The sequence below is a fragment of the Phocoena sinus genome, chromosome 2 (assembly GCF_008692025.1).
Source record: "Phocoena sinus isolate mPhoSin1 chromosome 2, mPhoSin1.pri, whole genome shotgun sequence".
Taxonomy (NCBI): Eukaryota; Metazoa; Chordata; class Mammalia; order Artiodactyla; family Phocoenidae; genus Phocoena; species Phocoena sinus.
Window position 1 is genome coordinate 114128323 of NC_045764.1, and position 16233 is coordinate 114144555.

The 16233-nt window shown below is 35.6% G+C and overlaps 1 protein-coding gene and 1 non-coding gene across 8 annotated transcripts in view; one reads left to right on the plus strand and one right to left on the minus strand.

Moving 5' to 3' along the window:
* The window catches only part of PRORP (protein only RNase P catalytic subunit), a 132185-nt gene that overhangs the window by 39248 nt on the left and 76704 nt on the right, over positions 1–16233 (plus strand). For all 7 annotated transcript variants that reach the window (XM_032621548.1, XM_032621553.1, XM_032621552.1 and 4 more), the window contains exon 5: positions 14553–14660. In XM_032621548.1, the coding sequence (XP_032477439.1) occupies positions 14553–14660 (108 nt within the window). The remainder of the gene's footprint in view (positions 1–14552; positions 14661–16233) is intronic.
* Positions 13904–14037, minus strand: LOC116750249. Its single transcript, XR_004348947.1, has one exon. It is a non-coding gene; the product is annotated as a small nucleolar RNA SNORA1 (small nucleolar RNA).

The following is a 16233-nucleotide window of genomic DNA, read 5'->3' on the forward strand; positions in this document are numbered from 1 at the left end:
CTAATGGTTTATCAATTTTGTTTATCTTCTCAAAGAACCAGCTTTTAGTTTTATTGATCTTTGCTATCGTTTCCTTCATTTCTTTTTCATTTATTTCTGATCTGATTTTTATGATTTCTTTCCTTCTGCTAACTTTGGGGTTTTTCTGTTCTTCTTTCTCTAATTGCTTTAGGTGCAAGGTTAGGTTGTTTATTTGAGATGTTTCCTGTTTCTTAATGTAGGATTGTATTGCTATAAACTTCCCTCTTAGAACTGCTTTTGCTGCCTCCCATAGGTTTTGGGTCGTCATGTCTCCATTGTCATTTGTTTCTAGGTATTTTATGATTTCCTCTTTGATTTCTTCAGTGATCACTTCGTTATTAAGTAGTGTATTGTTTAGCCTCCATGTGTTTGTATTTTTTACAGATCTTTTCCTGTAATTGATATCTAGTCTCATAGCGTTGTGGTCGGAAAAGATACTTGATACAATTTCAATTTTCTTAAATTTACCAAGGCTTGATTTGTGACCCAAGATATGATCTATCCTGGAGAATGTTCCATGAGCAGTTGAGAAAAATATGTATTCTGTTGTTTTTGGATGGAATGTCCTATAAATATCAATTAATTCCATCTTGTTTAATGTATCATTTAAAGCTTGTGTTTCCTTATTTATTTTCATTTTGGATGATGTGTCCATTGGTGAAAGTGGGGTGTTAAAGTCCCCTACTATGAATGTGTTACTGTCGATTTCCCCTTTTATGGCTGTTAGTATTTGCCTTATGTATTGAGGTGCTCCTATGTTGGGTGCATAAATATTTACAATTGTTATATCTTCTTCTTGGGTCAATCCCTTGATCATTATGTAGTGTCCTTCTTTGTCTCTTCTAATAGTCCTTATTTTAAAGTCTATTTTGTCTGATATGGGAATTGCTACTCCAGCTTTCTTCTGGTTTCCATTTGCATGGAATATCTTTTTCCATCCCCTTACTTTCAGTCTGTATGTGTCTGTAGGTCTAAAGTGTGTCTCTTGTAGACAGCGTATATATGGGTTTTGTTTTTGTATCATTTCAGCCAATCTGTGTCTTTTGGTGGGAGCATTTAGTCCATTTACATTTAAGGTAATTATCGAAATGTATGTTCCTATTTCCATTTTCTTAATTGTTTAGGGTTCGTTATTGTAGGTCTTTTCGTTCTTGTGTTTCTTGCCTAGAGAAGTTCCTTTAGCATTTGTTGTAAAGCTGGTTTGGAGGTGCTGAACTCTCTCAGCTTTTGCTTGTCTGTAAAGGTTTTAATTTCTCCATCGAATCTGAATGAGATCCTTGCTGGGTAGAGTAATCTTGGTTGCAGGTTTTTCTCTTTCATCACTTTACATATGTCCTGCTAGTCCCTTCTGGCTTGCAGAGTTTTTGCTGAAAGATCAGCTGTTAACCTTATGGGGATTCCCTTGTGTGTTATTTGTTGTTTTTCCCTTGCAGCTTTTAATATGTTTTCATTGTATTTAATTTTTGACAGTTTGATTAATATGTGTCTTGGCGTATTTTTCCTTGGATTTATCCTGTATGGGACTCTCTGTGCTTCCTGGACTTGAGTAACTATTTTCTTTTATCTTTTATCCTGGGTTCTTTGGGCTCTAATCCTTCTGTTGTGTCAGAGGACTCTCACACATAGTGGATTATTTACTCTGTCTTTTACAATTTTTAATTTGTGAGGTCAGTTTTAGAGGGGTTTGCTTTTTCTATGAGAACTCTTTTGTTGTCTGGATTGTTGATAGTGTCTTTCCAGAGAAGTTTTGTGCTTGCTTCTGCCAAATGTCCCAGAGATATTACTGGAGCAGAACCAGTTTTTATGTAATTTTTCAATGGAACATGATGATTTGTGTCATATAGTTTATCTAAATTTGTGCTTCAAACTTACTTAAGATACAAGCCTGGAGTTTCTATTTCTTTCTTTTCTTTTCTTCTTATTGTTATATTTTTGGCTGCGCCACACGGCATGCAAAATCTTAGTTCCCCGACGGAGGACCGAACCCGTGCCCCCTGCAGTGGAAGTATGGAGTCTTAACCACTGGACCACCAGGGAATTCCTGGAGTTCCTATTTCTTAAGAGATTTTTTTTTTTTCCTACTTAGACCCCTAGTAGAGATAGAGAAGCTGGTGTATTATGTTTGGACTTCAATGTGCTCATTTGTAGAGGTTCTTCTTTTACTGTGCAGTTCACTTCCAGTTTCCCCCCTCATTTGGGCCCAAGGTTTGATAGGTCTCCAGTTCCCCTGGGGGTATCAAAAGCCAAGCCCCTGTTTGCTGATACCCAGTCCATTTCTGTTTTTTGCTTCCTTCCTGGACAACATTAACATCACCTCTTATCCTTACCGTTCTGATTTTCAGATCTGGCTTCATCTCTGGCAATTAGAGATATATTTCACTTCCTTTCTTAAAAGTTCACCGCGTATTAAGTATTTTTGTCATATTTTATCCAGCCTTTTTAGATATTCCTAAGAGGAAGGGTTTTTTGTTTGTTTTTTCATCTTACTGGAATCAGAAAATTCACATAAAATTATAAGTATTTTTAAATAGGATTCTACATGATAGTAATTATAATTACTGAATAAAAAACAACTAAAATATAACTTGCTATTAAATTATTATAAACTTTCTAAAATTATTAGTTATGAGGTTGCAGTGACATTTTCCAGACCTGTGACTTAATTTTTCTCAGGCTAAGTTAAGGCAGTCATGCTAGTGTTCTTTCTATTGAGGATTCATTTGGATCCCATGGTTTTAAGAAGGCACATGAAGAAATTTGGCCATTTGATGCACAGATGCATTTTTTTACTGTTGTTCCCATGTTTAGAACAGTGCTTCTAACCAAAATAACTGGTATTCCCCTGTTTTTCCATATCCACTGTGACTAAAGCCAGTTGTTTTGATATTCCGTTTCTTCTAATCTTTGGAAAATATTATCTGATGTTTCAGTACATTGGATATAATTGACATGTTAAGATCACTGCTTCTTTTATGAAATACAGTTTTGAGTATATGTTATTGTAGTCCTCCTGGTTCCCCTTAGTTGCTATTCTAGAGTAGGAAATGAAACAAAATAAATGAGAGAGATCTGTTTTTAATTTCCTTGTGAAATTTGTATCAAAGTCTCAGAGTAGAAGTAAACTGTCAAAAACATATAGATCGTCATCCCCAAAATTTGAAAAAATTTAAGCTCATCTAAGTGGAAAGCTAAAAAAGAAGTTAGTGTCTCTTTGCATATCATTTGTTGAGAAAAACCAGTTGCTTAACCTGTTTGTTTTCTCATCCATAGTGTAGAAGAAATAATAAATATAAGAGTCAAGTTATACTGCCACGTATGTCGTGAGAGTTATTTATCATTATGAAGGCAGCTTTTTGATGGCAGGAGCTGGAGTCACCTCCATTCTAGATCTCACGTATCAAGTGTAGTGTATAAGGGCCATTCTTTTATTTCTCTTTCTTGCTATTCATCTTTGGATCTTTCTGCTACTCATTTGTGATTAGGTAACAACCACAAATCAACAAGTATCAGTTCTACTTCATTGTTTCTAATAAGAGGTTGGATAAGACGGGTCTGCAACCCCTGGGCCACAGACCCCTGTTAGGAACTAGGCTGCTCAGCAGGAGGTGAGCAGCAGGTGAGCAAGCGAAGCTTCATCTGCTGCTCCCCATCGCTCCCATTACCACCTGAACCATCCCTCCATTCCCCCAACCCCATCCGTGGGAAAGTTGTCCTCCCTGAAACCAGTCCCTGGTGCCAGAAAGGCTGGGGACTGCCGGCCGATAAGATAAAGAATTTAAACTTTTGATTAGCTGTTTTAGAATTGTTTTTTCATTTATTTACTCTTTTCCATGTTGTAGCAATAAGCAAGTTTTTTTTTTTTAATTTAAGCTCAAACTATAGTTACATAAAGACTTTATACTTATTCTTTGAGTTTCCAAATTGCCTAGTTGTTAATCCTCAAACATGCCAAGCTCTTTGGTGTTTCTTTTTTTTTTTTTTTAAATAAATTTATTTGTTTACTTTTGGCTGTGTTGGGTCTTCATTGCTGCATGCGGGCTTTATCTAGTTGCGGCGAGTGGGGGCTACTCTTTGTTGCGGTGCACGGGCTTCTCATTGCGGTGGCTTCTCTTGTTGCAGAGCACAGGCTCTAGGAGCACGGGCCTCAGTAGTTGTGGCACGCAGGCTCAGTAGTTGTGGCTCGTGGGTTCTAGAGCGCAGGCTCAGTAGTTGTGGCGCACAAGCTTAATTGCTCCGCGGCATGTGGGATCTTCCCGGCTCAGGGCTTGAACCTGTGTCCCCTGCATTGGCAAGCAGATTCTTAACCACTGCGCCACCAGGGAAGCCCTCTTTGGTGTTTCTTAAGGGCCTTCATGGTTCTTTCCTCTGCCTAGAGGGCACTTCCCCCACAGGGAGCATGGTTTACTCCCTCACTTCATTCAGGTCTTTGTTCAAAAGTCACCTCATTAGAAAGGCCTTCACCAAATCTAAAATAGAGAGGGACTAGGGAAGGTGATGCAAATACCCTGCCTGGCTTAATTGTTCTTCAAGGCACTTTTCTCTACATGAAATTAAGTATTTGTTACCTTGGTATTGCTTGTTTCCTTGGCTAATATAAATTCCTTGAGGGCAGGAAATGTTTTCACTTTTCTGTTCCTAGGAATAAGAACATTATTTTGCACATACATTTGGTACTTAATGAAAATCTGTTGACTCACTGACCAAGTGAATGTATTATGAATTTGTGGCCTAAGGGTGAGATCTAGCCCATATTAGTTTTTTTGTTTGAGTGTCTTTGTGTTTTACTCTTTTAAAAAGTTATTTTACATGTTTCAAAAATCCAGATTTTTAAATTTTCTTTCGAATATCAAATCTGCTAACCCTGGGTCTTTATTTTTGCTAACCCTGTGTCTTTATTTTTGTGTGGCAACAATTATCTGGACCGAGCACTGGACTGTTTCCTTTATAAGGGACCTCCATTCTCCAGTTTGGTCACAGCCGTCACCTCCTTCTGTAGAATCTTCGACAATGAGATCTGAGTATTTGCTAATTATCATTTTGCCGCTCTTATGTTTTCTTAGACTTGGCCTGTTTTACCTGTTTATATCACCTGCCTGGTTCCTGTAGTCATCTGAGTTTACAATTTCTTTTGTGCAGTTTTTATAATTCCTATGCAGTTAAACTTCTCAGATTTAAACTTAAAAGTATAAAATGAGTTAAGACGATTGAAGTTGTGACAATTATTGAAGGAGATATATGTTGAATTTATAAAACCTGTATGTTACAAAAATGAAGAACTCCCTTTAGATCAGTGAGCACATGAAAAGATGCTCAACATCATTAGTCATTAGGGAAATGTACATCAAAACTGCAGGGAGATACCTCTTCACACCCACAAGCATGACTATAATAAAAAAGACATACAATAACAAGTTTTGGTTGAGGATGTGGAGAAATTGGGACCTTCATACATTGCAGTTGGGAATGTAAAATGGTGCGGCTACTTTGGAAAGCAGTCTGGCAGTTCCTCAATGAGTTAAACAGAATTAACACATTTGGTAACTTGACAGTTTCATTCCTAGATATATATACCCAAGAGAAATGAAAACATACATCCATGCAGAACTTGTACACAAATGTTCATAGCACCATTTTTCATAATAGCCCCAAGGTGGAAATAACCCAAATGTTCATCCATTAATGAATAAGTAAATAAAATATGGTATTACCATACAGTGAAATATTACTTGACAGTTAAAAAGAATGAAGTACTGATGCATGCTGAACATGGTTAAACCTTGAAAATATTATGCTGAGGGAACTTCCCTGGTGGCGCAGTGGATAAGACTCCACGCTCCCAATGCAGGGGACCCGGGTTTGATCCCTGGTTTGGGAGCTAGATCCCACACGCATGCCACAACTAAGAGTTCTCATGCCACAACTAAGGAGCCTGCATGCTGCAACTAAGACCCAGTGCAACCAAATAAATACATAAATAAATATTTTATTAAAAAGAAAGAAAATATGCTGAATGAAAGAAGTCAGTCATAGAATACCACATATTTGTATGATTCACTTTATCTGAAATGTCCAGAATAGGTAAATCTATAGAAACAAAGTAGATTGATTAGTGGTTGCTGTGTGGTAGGTGGGGGAATGAGGATTGACTGCTAATGAGAATGGAGTTGTTTCTTTTTTTCTGTCAGTGCTGCATGGCTTGCAGGATCTTAGCTCCCCAACCAGGGATTAAACCTGGCCCCTCGGCAGTGAAAGTGCGGAGAGTACTAACCACTGGACTTGCAGGGAATTCCTGGAGTTTTTCTAGGAGGGACAGAATATTCTAAAATTAGATGGTGGTGATGTGGCACAATCTGTGAATTGTACATTTCAAACTAGTGAAGTGTGTGGTATATGAATTATGTCTCCATAAGATTATTTTTTTTAATTAAAACTTTTATTAGTAGCCAAGAAACAAATGATCAAAAGGTTGGTGGATTTTCATACCCCAGATCATAAGCCAGTCTGCAATCAAGTACAACTCTGGCAGTAGCCCTAGAAAGAAATGTTCTTTGCTTAAATTTACCATCCATTAAAACAGCTAAGCCTGCATATTTGTATTGCCCTATGCCATAGTTAGTGTGCTGTCTCAGTAGGTCAACTCTTTCTTTTTCACGCCTTCTCAGCGTGGTCTATTCAGGGCTTTTGTGTGCAATGACATAAATTTGTTTAGTTTGGAAAGTGAGTATCTTGAGGACCCACTGGAAGTATTACAAAGTAGTAAAAGTATTACTCCCTGACTAGTAACATATTTACTAAGCAGAGCTTTAGTAATGGGGAAAAAACAACAACCACCCAACCTCTTGGATTTTTCTGTTTGTCTATTAGAAGACATGGATTGGGAGGATAATCTTTGGATGAGATTATATTTTACACATCCTGTGATTGCACAGAGGTTCCTGAGACTCAGCTTTGAAACAAAACTTCTCCAGTATACCCTCTTCCATTCTGTGGTTTTAAGGGATTTCCAAGAGTGGTCAACATAGAATATCAGAACCGGAAGGGGATTTTATAAGCTATCTATTTAGTTTAACTCTTCATTTTTACAGATGTCCATTTTTCCAGTAATACTGAACTACCTTAGTTTGTCATTACTCCTGAAGCGAATACAATGAGTACCAAGAGCAGCACCAAGATGATAAATTGGAAGTATAATGGGAAATCTTTTAATGTTAATTATTAGTGAAACCTGAATTTTAGAAATATAATGCACTTGTTTTCCTTGGTTCGTTCAAACTGAAACAAGAAATGGTCATGTTGTATGTGAACTGTTTTAATTTCCTTGATAGTTTTATTTCCATTTATAAAAAATAGTATTCCCATTCCAACTAATAGTTAGTTTTGATATGAATTGGAACTTTCTAAACATTGTATAGGAAATATATTTGAGCAGAGAAATTTTAAAACAAAGTGTTTTGCTGAGTAGAAGGGAAAGAGGATGGTCCCGCACAACTGTAGTCGGCAGGGATAGAAAAGCTAAAGAGTCAAGTGACATATGAAAGCATGCATATGGACCAATGGTTATCTTAAAGGTGAAATATTTATTACTATTAGGATTTTCTTACTTTTGTTTTTTAATCAGCTTTATTAAGGTATAATTTACATATAAAAAATTTGCCAGTGTACAATTCAGTGAGTTTTGACAAATACATGCAGTTGTGTCACAACCTCTGTAATCAAGATATGGGACCAAGTATATCATCCCCCAAAAGTTCCCTTGTATTCATTGCAGTCAGTTCCCTCTCCCTCTTCCTGGAACCATTAATCTGCTTTCCGTTGGTATAGTTTTGCCTTAAATTTCATATAAATGAAATCATACAGTATATATTAGCCTTTTATGTCTGCCGTTTTTTTAATTTAGCATATACTTTTGAAATCCATTCATGTGTTTGTGTGTATCAGTAGTTTCTTTTTATTTATGAAGAGTATAACATTGTCTGGACATACCACATTTTTTTCCATTCATTCACCAGTTGATGGACACTTGAATTGTTTCCAGTTTGGGACAATTACAGATAAAGCCATTATTAACATTCACATACAAGTCTCTGTGGATGCCTGTTTTCATTTCTCTTCTTTCAATACCTAAAGGTGGAATTATTGAGATATAGGATAAATGTATGCTTAACCTTGTAAGAAACTCCCCAATTGTTTTCCATAGTGTGGTTGCATTTTGCATCCCATTAGCAATATTTAAAAGTTCCGATTGCTCCACATACTTATTACGGTCAGTCTTTTAAATTTAGTCGTTCTGGTGGGTGGATAATGATTTCTCAGTGGTTTTAAATTTGTATTTCCCTAGTGACTAATAATGTTGAGTGTCTAATCATGTGCTTATTGGCCTAAAGAGGCCAATAACCCCTTACAAAGAGGGTTCTTCCTCTTTGTAATTTTGATACAATGATATTATCTAATCCGCAGTTGATACTCAGTCACAATTGTCACTGGTCACAATAATGTCCTTTGTAAGTTTCTCCTTCCCCCAGATCCACTCCAGGATTACACATTGGGTTTAGTTGTCATGTTTCTTTGGTCTTTTTTCATCTGCAACAAAAATCCCAGTTATCTTTGTCTTTCTTGGACCTTGATTTTTTTGAAAACTATAGACCTAGTGTTTTGCAGAATGTCTCTCCGTTTGGGTTCACCTGATATTTCCTTATGATTAGATTCAGGCTATGCGTTTTTGGCAAGAATATCACAAAAATGCTGTTGTATCCTTGTCAGAGGCATCGTATCAGGAGGCATACTGTGTGAATATTGGTGATGACTGTGTTGCCCAAGAAATTTTTGCCTATCCTGATGTTATGCAGAATTCTCTTTTCTTCTAGGTTTGGCTCTTAGGTTTAGATTTCATAGTTTTTGCTTTTGGGTTTAGACTTAGCTATAACAAAATAATTTTTGAGTGTGATATGAGATCGGGATGGGGGTTCGTTTTCTCCTCCAACTTTTTCCCTTGTTAGTTTTCTTACTTTTCTGTTTCTCTGATTTGACTATTATTATTATTACTTTCTTGAAATTTATTTGCTCTTCTTTTTCTAGCTTAAAGTGAAAACTTGGATCAGTGATTTTAGACCTTTCTTCTTTTCATGTAATCATTTAAAGCTAAGTATTGCTTTAATGCAGGCATGAATTTTAATATTTAATATTTTACTGTCACTTAATTCAAAATATTTTCTAATTTCCTGTGTAATTTTCTTTTAACCCATGGGTTATTTAGAAGTATTATTCAGGAATACTTGAAACTTGTCTAGATATCTTACTGCTGTTGGCTTTCTGTAGTCATTGCACCAATTTACATTCCCACCAACAGTGTACAAGGGTCCACTTTTGTGTGTGTGTGTGTGTATGTTAGAGTAATCAGCAAACATACTTTTTCAGATTTTAATATTTCTAAATGTATTGAGCCTCATTTTATGGCCTAGAGCTGTGGTTTGTCTTGGTGTTCCATGTGTACTTAAAAGGAAGAAATATTCTGCCATTGTTGGATATATTGTCCTTTAGATATCAATCAAGTCAAAGTGGTTAATAGTTTAGGTCTTCTCTATCCTTGCTGATTTTTTATCTACTTGTTCTATCAATTACGGAGAGAAAAGTTGAAACTTCCATCTATGATTATAGACATTTATGTTCCTCCTTTCACTTCTGTCAAGTTTTGCTTCATGTATTTCAAAGCTCTGTTCTTATTTATGAATATGATTTCCCCATATATTGATTTTGTTGTCATTACAAAGTGTACCTTTTTATTTTTTGTAATACTCGTTTTCTTAAAATCTATTTTGTCTAAAATCAGTGTTGCCACTCCGACTTTCTTAAGCATACTGATGCATGATATGTATTTTCTTCCTACTTTTCACTTTCAGCTTATCCATATCTTTATATTTAAAGTACATCTTATAAACAGCATTTTTGATAGGGTTGAATTCAAATATTTTAAACAAATGGGACTACATCAAATTAAAAAGCGTTTGCACAGCAGAGGAAACTGATGACTTAATGAAAATGCCGCCTACTGAATGGGAGAAGATATTTGCAAACAATATATCAGATAGGGGTTAATATCCAAAATATACAAAGAACTCATACACCTTAACATTAAAAAAACAAACAACCCAATTAAAAAGTGGGCAGAGGACCTGAATAGATGTTTTGCCAAAGAAGACATACAGGTGGCCAACAGGCACATGAAAAGATGCTCAATGTCACTGTCACCAGGGAATTGAAAACAAAGACCACAATGAGATATCACCTCGCACCTGCTGGAATGATTATTATCGAAAAGATAACAAATAACAAGAGCTAGTGAGTATGTGGAGAAAAGTGAACCCTTCTACACTGTTTGTGGGAATGTGAATTGGTACAGCCACTATGGAAAACAGTATGGAAGTTCCTCAAAAACTAAAACTAGAACTACCATATGATCCAGCATTTCAACTCCTGGGTATTTATCCAAAGAAAACGAAAACACTAATTTGAAATGATATATGCACACCAGTGTTCACTGCAGCATTATTTACAATTGGCAAGACATGGAAGCAACCTAAGTGCCCATCAACAGATGAGTAGATAAAGAAGATGTGGCATGCATGCGTATATATATGTATATATCACAACAGAATATTAGTCATAAAAAAGAATGAAATTTTTTCATTTGCAACAACGTGGATGTACCTAAAGGGTATTATGCCAAGTGACATAGTCAGACAGAAAGACAAATACTCGATGATTTCACTTTTATATGGAATCTAACAAAACAAATGAACAAACATAACAAAATAGAAACAGTCATAGATACAGAGAACAAACAGGTGGTTGCTAGAGGGGATGAGTACCGGCGAGAGGAATAGATTAAGGGAGATTAAGAAGTACAGACTTCCCGGTTACCAAATAAATGAGTCACGGGTATTAACAGTACAGTGTGGGGAATGTAGTCAATAATATTGTAACATCTTTCTATGGTGGCAGATAGTAACTAGACTTATCGTGGTGATAATTTTGAAACATATAGAAATATCAAATCGCTATGTTGTGCATGAGGAACTAACATACAGTTGTAGTTCAACTGTACTTCAAAAACAAACAAGCAAACAAATTCACAGAAAAAGAGATCAAATTTGTGGTTATCAGAGACGGGGTGGGGGAAGGGCAAATTGGATGAAGTTGGTCCAAAGGCACAAACTTGTAGTTATTTAGATAAATAAGTACTAGAGATATGATGTATAACCTGATAAATATAATTAACCCTGCTGTGTGTCAAATGTAAGAGTTGTTAAGAGTGTAAACCCTAAGTGTTCTTGTCACGAGAAAATTTTTTTTTCTTTTTAAAAAAATTTTGTGTATATTAAGGTGATGAATGTTCATTAAAGTTATTGTGGTAATCATTTCATAATGTATGTAAGTCAAATCATTATGCTGTACACCTTAAACTTATACAGGGCTGTATGTCAATTATATTGCAATAAAATTGGAAGAAAAAACAGCATTATATAAACAAAAATGCTTATAAATAGCATTTTTGATAGGGTTGAATTTAAATATTTTATTTTGCTATTGTTTTATATTTATCCAAAAAAATTTTTTTTGGTTCCTCTATTCCTACTTTCATGTTCTTTTGGGTTAATCAAATTTTTAAAAATATTTCATTGAATTCTTCTGTTGGCTTTTTATCTATGCCTTTTCTGTATTATTTTTAAATATGTGAGTTGGAATTATAATATGAATCTTTAACCTAGTCCACTTAGAGTTTAGGTTACACCATTTCACATAAAATGTAGGAACCTTGTAGCAGTAGAATTCCATTTACCAAACACTTCCTGGTTTTTATGCTATTGTTGTCATATATATCACACCTGCATGTTTGATTTATCTTTGATTTATCCTGCTTTGTATTTTGTTTGCATTTATCCTGCTTCGAGTCTGCTCTGCTTCTTAGATAAGTTATATTTTTCATCAAATTTTGGCCATTATTCAGATTCCCTTTTCTATTTTCTCTTTTCCTTTCCATCCTCTCCTTTTAGACTCGAATGACACATTTGTTGGTCTGTTTGGTATTGTCCCACAGGTTACTAAGGCTTTATCTTTTTCTTTCGATCTTTTTTCCTTCAGTTGCATAATTTCTGTTGCTCTGTCATTTGTGTTCACTGACTCTTACTTTTCCCATCCCTAATCTGCTGTAATGTCCACCCTGTGAATATTTTATTCCACATGTGTGCCTTTTGGCTCTAGAATGTTCATTTTTATAGTTTCCATTTTCTGTTTTTTCCGTTCTTTCCATTCATTATAACTATATTTTCCTTTAAATTCTTAAATCTATTTATAGTAGCTACTTTAAATTTCTTGCCTGCTAACTCCAGCGTCTGGACCTGGATTGATTTCTGTTGACTTTCTTTTCTCTTATTTTTTTTTATTTCCTCTCATGTTTATTATTTTTTAAGTTGTATGTTAGACATTGTGAGGGGCATCTTGCAAAGGCTCTGGATTCTATTATCTTCCTCTGGAGGTTATTGATTTTCTGCTTTACCAGACTGTTGAACTTGGTTAGACTTAGAGACTCCAGACTCTGCCACTCTTGCAGTGGATAATAATTGAAATCTTTGTTCGAGTCTTTTAAGTCTTTCATCTGTTGTTTTTTTTTGCTGGGCTCCTTGGAGTCTCCTCCACGCATGTACAGATCAAGAGTTAGCCAAGGATTTGGGCAGATTTATACACAGATTTTTGCAGTTCCCTCTTTTCTAGCATTCTTTCTGTAACTTCCCAGCCTCTCTGGCAGCCTCAAACTCTTCTGATTTCTCAAACCAGTCAGTCTGTGGCTTTCTGCTTGATTTCCAGCTGCCCCTGCCAACCATGCTGACTAGAGAGTGCCCTCTGGCAAAAAGCCACATACAGGCAAATTTCTCCTGCTGCAGTTCACTTATTATCTGGTTATCTGTAAATAGATAACAAACCACCTTAAATGTAGTGGCATTAAACAGAAAGAGTCGCCTATTATTATTATTATGATTATATCATCTCATGGTTCTAGGGTTTGACTAAACTGAGTTGTGTGATTTTTGCTTGGTCCTTCTACTGTTGTAATTAAATGAAGGCTAAGGTCATCTTGAAATCTCCCTCACTCTCTAGATCTGATGGTTGGTGTTGGCTTTTGGCTGGGACTCAGTTCGACTGTCAGGTAGAACACCTTTACATGACCCATGACCTCTGCCTGGGTTTTTAATGATGGTTGGGTTCAAAGAGCAGACATCCTAAGAGGGAGAGCCAGATGGAAGCTGTATTGCCTTTTAATACCCAGCCTTGGAAGTCACAGAGTGTCACTTCTGCCACACTCATTCATTGAGGCAGTCACAAAGAAAAGCCTCTATTCAAGAGAAGGGAGTTAGACTCTACCTTTTGAGGGGGGAGGAGTGTCAAAGAATTTTCAGACATGTTTTAAAACCATCAAACCTTCTTTCATATGTTTTGTGCCCTCCAATTTCTGCTTGCTTTTGGTCATTCTCTAGCACCTTCAAATAGTTATTTTTTATATAGAAAATATTATCTGGTAATCCATTACAGACTACTCCATCATTACCAGGAGTGGAACTCCCTCTCCTCCTTTTCTTCCATCCATAGTACTCATCACATTTGACATTTAATATATTAACTTGTTTATTTTGTGTCTCCTTCCATTAAAATACAAGCTCCATTAAGTTGGGCTTTTGTCTCTTTGGTAACTGCTGGGCGTATAGGTGGTCAACAAATTTTTTTTCCCCAGAAGTTAAATATAGCAAGCACATTGCTGTTTATTCCTTCATCTTTTCTAATATTGAAAAGCCTTGTTATATCCAGTTTTTACTTATGAGCCTAGCAAAAAATATGTTACATGTCTCATTGTCACCACTGCAATAAAATTACAGTGATGGAAGCAAAACCTGTGTCTCAATGTAGCCACATTAACAATTTATGGACACCATGAACAACAGTGCCCATTTTCAATAGAATGAGGCTTTCAACAAATGTTTGTTGAATGAATGGATGAATTTTCAACTCTTCAAAATAGCATAAGTAACCAAATCCTCTTGATGACAAGAGAGGAGTACAAGTTATAGAGTCTTGTTTTTTCAACATGGTTGCACTGATAGACTGGCATATCTGAGATTCGCTTCTCCTTGGCTTATAGAACAGGACATAGAGATTTTTACATTTTATTCTCATCTGACTACCATGTGTGTCAGTGTAGCAGACTAGATAACTGGTTACAGATCAAATGAAATACCATGTGAAGTACTTTGTGAAGTGTAAAACACTATGAGATTATAAGATGTATCAGATAATTACATGCAGTTGTATCTATTAGGCTGGTCTTTTCAGATATCATTTTGAAAGCATCTGTGTGTGTGTGTGTATTTTTAAGGGATGAATATTTTTACTTACCAGAACAATAATGAAAGTCATAGCAGTGTGTTTATAATAAAGACCTTACTAGGTTCTTGTTAATATTTTATCTGACTTTTCTTTTTTAGGAACTTAAGAGATTTCAGAACTTTGTAAAATACCATCCTCCTTTTGATATTGTCATTGATGGGCTCAATGTTGCCAAAATGTTTCCTAAAGCTCGTGAATCTCAAGTTGTAAGTACAAGTTTTATTTTGTTATTCCAAATCTCTAGAAATATTTATTGTACCCATTTGTGATCTTCCTTGGGTCTCTTAGTTTCCCATTTTACCTTCCTCTAAAAATAAGTTCCCAAAAGTGACCAACCAGTCATCTAAGATTCAGTGTTTTCATCTCTGGCAAGTAAGTGGTTCTTACAGGCAGGGCAAGAGTAAGAGATTAAAGTCTATGTAATAAAGGGCCAGTTCAGCCCTTTTTGTGTAACCTTTAGCTAACCTTCTCCTAGGTCTCTACTCTTTGGGGTTACTCTATCTTGTCCCTGTGGATCACATCCCTCCATTTGAAATTTATCAACATATACTATTAAGAGATATTAATCATAACTCACATTTGTGTTTTTCCAAACATACTATGTTCATAAATTAACCTAAGCAGTTCTTTTTTTTGTAAGGTAATTGTTTGTTCTGTCAATTTCTAAGTGTCCTAGTAGTTTCTAATAGAAATATCATGATTTTTTTATAGCACTAGTGAGCAATTATTTTAATCCCCATTTTTACAGATTAGAAAATTAGAAAATTAAGGTCAATTTTGTTCAGTAAATCCTTAGAAAGCAGTCGTAACATCAAAAGTTGATTGTAGAGAGTTCCTGGGTTTCAGACTTGTGGCTCTTATTGCTGGCAATCTATGGCCATTCATCTGTAGTTAAACTATTATTTCTTAAAAATTACTGCCAACTTAAAAGCTTTTTCTCAGAGATGCTACTAGTCCAATTTGACCATTTGTACTCAAAAAAGCTTACAGCTACTAACAAAGGACAAGGTAGATTTATAGAAATTTTTTTGTATGCCTTTCCTTTACGTTTGTGCCTACATTTTTATAGTCAAGTATGTACTTTTTCTCCTTTATTATTAAAAAACACAAAAGTAAGTTGAAAATATTTCTATCTCTTAGGTACCTGAAGGGCCCTTTGAAGCAGTAACATTGACAAAAGCAAAGCCAGAATAGGAAGCATGAAATTATTATCACTAATGCATGGTACAGCTCAGAATCAGAAGAGTTCATTCCCATCTAAACTGTGAGAATGAGAAGTTTCCTATTTGTTTACCTTCTATTTGACTTTCAGCTTCACACAAAGCACTAAAAATTGGCTTGCCGGAAATATATAGCCCAAATGGGAATAACTTATGCAGGTACCATGTTGAAGATGATGTAGTAAACACATTCCCTGGCATTGTGGGAGAAAAATGTGCACATTTTTAAAGATTTTAGCAGATTTTGGCAGAGAGGCAGAGATCAAATGATGGGCCAGGGAAATCATAGGCATCTGCCACTACTTTTAGCTTTTACTCTTAAAATAATTTAATGTAAGCCATAGTTTATGTGACAAGTAATTGTTATTACCCAGCTTTTCAGAGCACTGTTATGTGTGGTAGTGCACTGGCATTATATGTGGGAAATCTCAGCTTGGAGACTCAGAGACGCCACCTGAATAGCATTTAATAGCATTTTAAATAGCTTTAAAGTAACATTTTAGTTTAGAAATTAAGAATGGGCATTCTGGAACCAGAATTTTTATATTCAATCTACCAC